Here is a 7,835-nt window from a genome sequence, read left to right as displayed (position 1 = left end):
AAAATAGTTGATAAGAAAAAGAAGAATAATTGACAAAAAGGGAGAAATGTACGTTTCTCTCTTCTTCTTGAAGGTAATGTCTAGATAATGATAAATGATCATTTAAAAACCCTAAAAGATGCTATTTATAATAAAGCCTAATTAAGGAAATAAAATAACAAAATTAATAAAATTTCTCAGAATAGGTGACGCCCAGGCTGACGTCACGTCAAGAGGCTGACGCCTTATCACGAATGGCCTCAGAATTCCTCCAGTTTCCTTCAAAATTTGTCTTAGGCTGATGATGTGGCTGACGCCGCATCAATTATCTGACGGCGTATCACCAACGTCGTCAGATTTTTTTCTTTAATCTCAATTCTCTAGCTTAGGCTGACGCCCTTCGTGACGCCTTATCACCAACTTAATGCCTTATCACTGATGTTGTCAGAACTTCTTCTCAAGCTTCAAGTTTCTAGTTAAGGTTGACACCAATGCCGACAAGCTATCACAAGGCTGACGACGTATCACGGAGCTCATCATCCATGATTTCTTCTCTTTTGCTCAAATTTTCAACTCTTTTGCTCCATTGTCATTTGTTTTTATTACTTCAGCCTTTTACTGCAATATCCTGAGCAAGCACATCAAAACAACAAGAGTTGCTTCAGAATTCACAATAATTTTGAGCTAAAAAGCATTAAATATGTTAGATTTTGCTCACACATCAACATCCTCAGCTTAAAACAATTATTTGTCCTCAAGCAACAACTTAACTAAGAGAATGCAAAGAACATTCAGTAGTCAACAAACATTTTAGATCAAAACTCAGTTACCACCTCCAAGGTCAACAAATTTAAACTACTATGTATCTTATTGAAAAGGAGCAATGTAACACAAAGGATTCCATCCATGGCATCAACTAAGTACCAACAATCATTCTTATATCAATATGACACTACCCAAACAAGTAAGTCACCAAGAAACATACTAGTGTGCCCTCTCAACAAAGAATTTCCCATTTTTTTCTCATAATAGAAATCAAAGTATAAACATAGGGATCATCACAGAAGCACTCACTCTAAAAATGAAGTTCAAACCAATGTATGCCAAATACCATATGCTTTCCCTTATCGTCATTACCAAAGTGTCCGGACCGGTAAGCTAGAATCACTATAGGTCTTTCTTCGTCTTGTAACGTAGGCTAGGGGATGGTATGATATTAGATGGCATTTAAAGTGACTAACCTCCTTGGCACTACCTTAACTTGTGGGGTCCACTTATTTACCCCCTTGTCTCTCTCTTTCTTTTCTTTTCTTTTTCTCTTTATCACACATTCAAAATGGGTGTGGTTTTTCTTTTTATTCAAACACACTTCTTTTCTTGTTGTTTTTCACCAGCACCCACTTTCTTATTTCTTTTTCACTTATTCTTTTTCTTATACTCTACCCATCTTCATACCTACTTTACATTACGTACCCCTATGATAGCCACCCTCAACTTAGGTTGTTTTTCTAAGTCAAGGTGCACAGTGTCCAAGGAGGACCACGGCCAAAACAAGTTCATTATGCTTTAAAAAATGGAAGGTGATAGGCATCATAGAAAGAAACTGGTCAATTCAGGCTCAAACAGGCATCAAGGGATATCATGCATTATGGGAAGGTCATTTAGGATAATAGTGACTTAAATTCAAAAATAACCTATGATCCTTTCCTAACACCTATCTTTCAACTACGGTAAGATGAACCGGGCAAGTTCTAGATTTGTCACTACAATGAGAACTTGGTATAGTCTCACACACACATGGCACATAAGCAATATCACTGGCTACTACCTATCTGGTTCATGCAACTGTTCAGCAGTGATGATCAAGTAACTGAAATAATGCCATGACAAGATGCACAGTGGTCACACTAAGATGCAATTCACACAATCATGCAAAACAAACCTTTGGAGAGATGTTTAAAATCACAAAATTAATTAACTACCTACAGAACTTGCACTACTCCTAGTTGTTTACAGAATATTCTACAACAATATGCTACCCTACACCCTCAACTTAAAATCAAAACAAAATGAAACTAAGGGTTAGGGTATACATGGAGTCAATCAAGTCTCAAATCATGGGTCCTCGACCCTGCAGCAGTGTCATCCTCATCAGGAGCTTCTCTCTGCTCTGGTGCAGCAGCTCTGCTAGATGAGGCTCCTGTAGCCCTCTCTTGTAGTGCTTTTTCCCATTTCCAGGTATCCACTTGGGACACTTGTGTTACCCTTTTCAGATCTGCTTTCTCCTGCTCTGTTAGCTCATCATTTGCCTATTTTGTCTTCTCTTCCTTCTTTTTCTTCTTCGCCTTTTTCTCAGCTTTTCTCTCATTCTCGTTATCTTCTTGTCTCTTTCTCTTATCTTTTTCAGCTTTTTTGTCTTTCTGTTTTTTTTCACTGGCTCCGCAATGAGATCAAGAATAAGGGGTTCTTCCTCAGATTTTTCAGTTGTCTTCCCTATAGGCATCATAAACTAGTGTTTCTGTACTACCACTATGTTATCTTTTAGCTTCTCTAGGGCCACTCTGAATTCAACAAGATCTACTCCAGTCAACTCCTGTGCCCTTACATCAAAATAGTTTTCAAGATCTACAACCCGTGTAGGCAAAGTAGCAAAGGGCTCAAGAGCAGCCCTAATTCTCTTATCTACAGTAGCAGCAACCTGCTCAGCAAAGGCACATAGCTGCGTCTCACAATATCTGGACTATTTTGCCACTTTTCTTATATAATAGGATGGGATGCAGCTTTTACGGGTGCTGTAGGAACTAATGGACCTGGCTCATCTTTAGGAACTAAGCCTGTCTATCCAGCTTCAGAAGTTTTTACCTCCACTTCAGGTACTAAACTAGGGCCTACAGTTGATGTGTTCACCTCAACCCTCACCCCTCTCTCAAGTGTCAGCCTTGGCTGATTTTTCTCATAGTGAATAGGGTTGTGGGTCTTAGTGGCATATAGTGTATTGTCAATTCCAGCAATATATGGTACCCCTGCCTCTGTGCATAGCCTGGTAATCAGACAAGGGAATGGATAAGTAGTGTAAGACCTCTTTACCCAAATCTTGATCTCTTAAGCAATGATCTCCCCACAATTTAGCTTATGGTTGGCCACAAAACATAAGACCAATATAGCTTGATCATTTCCTAAAATATTATCTCCATCGGTTGGCATCAAATGGGTGCACACAACACCCCACCAGAATTTTGCCTCTTGAGTCAAAAAAGCCTTATAAATGCACTCACTGGATCGGGTCATCTATAAAGGATCTTCCTCAGCTATAAGTGTAGCTAACCAAGGACACTGGTCATCCTTATACTTCAGAAGATAGTAGAATACAAGATTTATGATCTGAGGAATGAATTTGGGTCCATGTAGAAATCTATTGATAGCCGTATCAAAAATATCTACTGTTACCCCACAAACTGGAACTCTGGTCAGCAAAGGTTGGTCTGCTATGGTCTCTCCACTCTTTCACATGCTCTCTAATCTAGCCTGGTAGTTCGTATTGAACTCCCGAACTACTGTAGGACAAAACGGTTTACCTCCCTTAGCAGACCATCCCAGCCCATAATATCTGAATTTCTTCTCAACTGCAAGATACCCAAGCAATCATGTGATGATGACCCTCTTCTCTGGAAACACTGGCCGTCTGGTAGATCTTCTTTTTGTTCTAATCAAACCTTTTAGGAAGATGTCCTCTGCTTCAGGGATCTACCATCTAGCATTCTTTCAAACCTCAGGATTCTTACATTTAATCAAAGTTCCCCAAACTGGGGGTTTCTTTTTATCTTGATTCTCAGTCGAGGGAGTCTCAGAGGATAGTTCCTCATAATCAGATTTGTTAGACTCTACATTTTCTGCCTCCAGTTCTTTAGATTCAGCCTTCTCAGACTCAGGCTGTTCAGATTCAGTTTGCTTAGAACCCTTGTGCTCAGAAGACTCACTCTCAGCTGGGGTGGTAGTCTCAGTATCATTACTATCCTCCACCGTGATGGGTTTAGGTAGAGGAGGTGCTTTTGGACTGGATTTATTTCTCCTCCACCAAAGCAATGGTTCATTATCTTCATAATTAGCGTCTTCATCAATAAGCTTTCGAACCACCTTAGGCTTGGTAGCTTTCTTTGGAGTTTTAGGGTTCTTGCTTTTAGGTGCCATTAAAGTATTCCTAGACCATAAGACAAACACAAATTAAAAATCAAGGTATAATAGTAAAAACATGCTATTCAAGTGCACTTAACATTTTCATCAAACTTGTAACGACGTAGCTGATAAGGCATCACATTTATGATTGCCTATCAACTATGTCGTCAGCCTTAAATAGAACTGACATATTTTTCTAAAACTTATGATGACATTCCTGATAGGGCGTCACAGTTGTGATAGCCTATTAGGTAGGTCGTCAGCCTTAAACAATGAATTCTCCATTTTTCCAATTTGCTGACGATGTAGCTGATAAGGCATCACATTTGTGATAACCGATTTTCAACGTCGTCAGCTCAAAATTTTTCCCCACTCAGTTTGCATCCTTAATTTTGGGACCAAATTCTTCGTATGACCATATGGAACTTTTGTTTTTGTACTTAAGGTTTTTGAATTTTGCAATTTAGGCACAACTTAACCCTAATTTCCGATTCTTCATTCTATTGCAACTTGAACTCAAGTTTCTTATTTTAGAGCATCATGTTTTCAACAACTTTCCCACTTCAACGATAGGAGAACAACGTTATGAGCATACCTGATGAGTTGACTCCACTTGATTAAATGAGAGAGATGAAAGATGAGAGATGGACTTTGATTTTCTTGCAATCCCATAACTATCAGGAAGATGAGGTTTCCCTATACACTTAGGAGTAGTTTGAAAGGAAATAAATCTCCTAACTAAGGAAATAAAATAAAAACTTAAGGAAGGAAATAAAATAAAGCGGGAACCTGAAGGGTTTTGTACCTAGGCCGGGTAGGATTTCAATCAATTTAGGCCCAGATTTTCAAAAATAACATAATGGCTGACGACAACTTGTGATAAGCCGTCACAAATATGATAGCTTATAATAGAGGTCATCAGCCTTAGCAGAGAAGGTCTCACCCTATGGTGTTTTTGACAACTTTGGTGATAAGCCATCACAGTTGTGATAGCCTATCACGAATGTCATCAAGACCACTTGACTTGCATTCTTCAATTTTTACCTTGACCTTTTTGTACCTCTTAAGTTCCTTCCTATTACTACCTAAATAAATAAAAACAAAATATATGAAAATAAAATTTTGGGTTGCCTCCCCATAGCGACTAATTTAGTGTCGCGATACGACTTGGTTATCTCGAGTACTCAGACTTCATCAAGATGCCGTATCACTACCTCATTACCACATTCCTGGAATACATCCACAACCGAGAAGATATTCATCTCCTCCAACTGCTTCATAGGAGGTTGAATTTTGAATCTGGCCTCCTTTTTTCCATACCTAAACTTAAGCTCATTGAGCTCTATATCAACCAATACTCTTCCCGTGGCTAATAATGTTCTACCCAAAATAATGGGTACCTCAAAATCAACATTACAATCCAATATCACAAAATCTGTAGGCAAAATAAAGTCATCCACTTTTGCCGTCACATCATGCAATACACCCACTGGTCATTTTACCGATCTGTCTGCTATAACAAGATGTATCGTTGTGGGGGTAAGCTCCCCGAATCCAAGCTTCTTGTAGATATCAAGCGGCATCAGATTTATACTTGCTCCTATGTTACATAAAGCTTTGGTACACTTTATGGACTCAACTGTGCACGATATAGTAAATGCTCCAAGGTCAGGCTCTTTCTGCACTAAAGATTGTGAAGAGACAACACTACAGTGGTGAATGTTGTCCACCGGCTCACAACTTACCTTTCGCTTCTCTTTTAGAAATTCATTCATAAATTTAGCGTAGTTTGTCATTTGATCAAGTGCCTCCATTAATGGCACATTCTCTGTCAGTTGTTTCATTATTGCCATGAACTTGCTAAATTTCTCATTATCTTCTTTCTTGTTCAATATCTGAGGGAATGGAGGTAGTGGTCTTGGCATTTCTTGCAATACCACCTCCCCTTTCTTTTTGTCTTCTTTCTCTAAAATAACAACAAAGTCATCCAGCTTCTCAGACTCCACTGGATTGCTTCCTTCTAATTCATCAACACTTACCTCCTTCTCTACAGCTTTTCCCATAGAAGGGCTAGATAATACCTTACTACTCCAAGTGGTAATTGCCATATAAAAGACATCAGTTCGCGGGTTCTAAATCGTATCACTAGGTAAAGTACTAGTTTTTCTCTGGTTCAGAGTATCCAAAAGTTGCCTCATCTACTGCTCCAACTGCTTAATAGAAGCAGAGTGTGAACTAACCAACTGACTGAGGGTAGAAAACTCACTTTTCATATTAGTTACCCTCGAGTTGGTTGCCTTAACTCCCTTCAACAACTTTTCCATCATATCCTCCATAGATATCTTGCCATAAATAGTTGTCGTAGCATCCCGACTTCCAGGAGAAATAGACAAACCACTTCTGTTATTATTGTTTCTCCAATGTCCCTGCTCCCTATCTTTATAATCAGGCTTGTTATAGAATGTCTGACCTTGGTTCCCTTGGATATTGCCTTGGAAACCCCCCTGATTACTCATATAGTTTGCTTCAGCATCAGTACCTGTAGACACAGTCCCCTGAGATTCCACAGCCTTAACCATCTCAGTCTTGCCAGATAGAAAGTGCTTAGACAGCAAGTTCATCTGCGTCTTCAAATGGGCCATGTCCTATTCTCGCTCCTCCTCCCTTATACGTTGCTCCAAAGTAATACCACCAGCAAAAGTTGGGCTAGCCACTACATAATCCCTAGTGTTCCAGGCTCGACTTTGCTTGGTCATTCTATTCATCATGTCTGAAGCATCCAGAAAAGAGAGATCAATGAACGAACCACCTTCAGCATTGTCAATAATAGGCTTCATCACAGAGTTGAAAGCTCTGTACAAAGTCTTCATCAAGTGAAAATCCGTCATATTATGGTTCGGACATTGAGCAAGTTTCTTCTTAAATCTTTCCCAAGTTTCATGCAGTGCTTCAGTCGGAAGCTTTCTGAAGTTTCTAATCTCGTCCCTAAAATATACCCTTCTGTAGGGTGGAAAGAACCATTCTAGGAACGCATCTTTCAACTGTCTCCAGTTGGTTATAGAATTGGGCTCTAAGTCATTCAGCCACATTGTTGCCTCCCTAGAAAGAGACAAAGAAAATAATCTCAGCTTGATCGCATTCTGGCTCACTCCCGGATTGTCAAAGTATTTAAAAATGGTGATGAAGTTCACCATATGCATGTTCAGATCATCACCAGGAAAGCCTCCAAATAACCCCTTAAGATTCAGGATTTGGATCATGGTACTTGTTGTGCTGAATTCTAAACCTGGTGATAATGGTGGCGGAATGATAGCACTAGTGGAACCGGATCCTTCCATTCCTTCATCATCTTCATCAGCCTCATATTGCTTAGGCTGTTGACCATATCTTCCAGGGACTAGATAATTCCTATTGACATTTTTCTGCACTGGTACAGCAACTTGCTCAGCTCTCCTTGGGTTTTGAGGATTCAGCAATTCTTCATCACCCAAGTCTTCATTATTAGGGTTTTGGTGACATGCTTGTTGACCTAAATTTTTCACATTCACCTGAGCCCTGGCTAAAGCAGCTAGTCTTTCTGCTTCCTGTTGTTCAGCCATTCTTTCTATCAATTGAGGTTCTGGATTGATTAGTATTAATGGTTCTCCGAAACTTCTCGTGCTTGGTATAAACTACATAGTACC

At 39.5% G+C, this 7,835-nt stretch overlaps 2 protein-coding genes across 2 annotated transcripts; both read right to left on the bottom strand.

The window, feature by feature from the left end:
• Window positions 1–2,288: 2,288 nt before the first annotated feature.
• On the bottom strand, window positions 2,289–4,167 carry LOC124899520 (troponin T, cardiac muscle-like). The gene is made up of 3 exons (XM_047414423.1): window positions 3,748–4,167; window positions 2,507–2,677; window positions 2,289–2,399 (listed from the first exon to the last, which is right to left on the bottom strand). Exons 1-3 carry the CDS (start codon window positions 4,165–4,167, stop codon window positions 2,289–2,291), a joined length of 702 nt encoding a protein of 233 aa, XP_047270379.1.
• A 1,169-nt stretch (window positions 4,168–5,336) lies between these two features.
• LOC107874183 lies at window positions 5,337–6,794 on the bottom strand. Its single transcript, XM_016721036.2, has 5 exons — window positions 6,692–6,794; window positions 6,435–6,589; window positions 5,898–6,284; window positions 5,655–5,831; window positions 5,337–5,552 (listed from the first exon to the last, which is right to left on the bottom strand). Exons 1-5 carry the CDS (start codon window positions 6,792–6,794, stop codon window positions 5,337–5,339), a joined length of 1,038 nt encoding a protein of 345 aa, XP_016576522.2.
• Between the last annotated feature and the right edge of the window lie 1,041 nt (window positions 6,795–7,835).

This window comes from Capsicum annuum, chromosome 6 (assembly GCF_002878395.1).
Source record: "Capsicum annuum cultivar UCD-10X-F1 chromosome 6, UCD10Xv1.1, whole genome shotgun sequence".
Classification (NCBI taxonomy): Eukaryota; Viridiplantae; Streptophyta; class Magnoliopsida; order Solanales; family Solanaceae; genus Capsicum; species Capsicum annuum.
The sequence above is the reverse complement of the archived record's forward strand: the minus strand, read 5'-3'. Positions and strand labels throughout refer to the sequence as shown.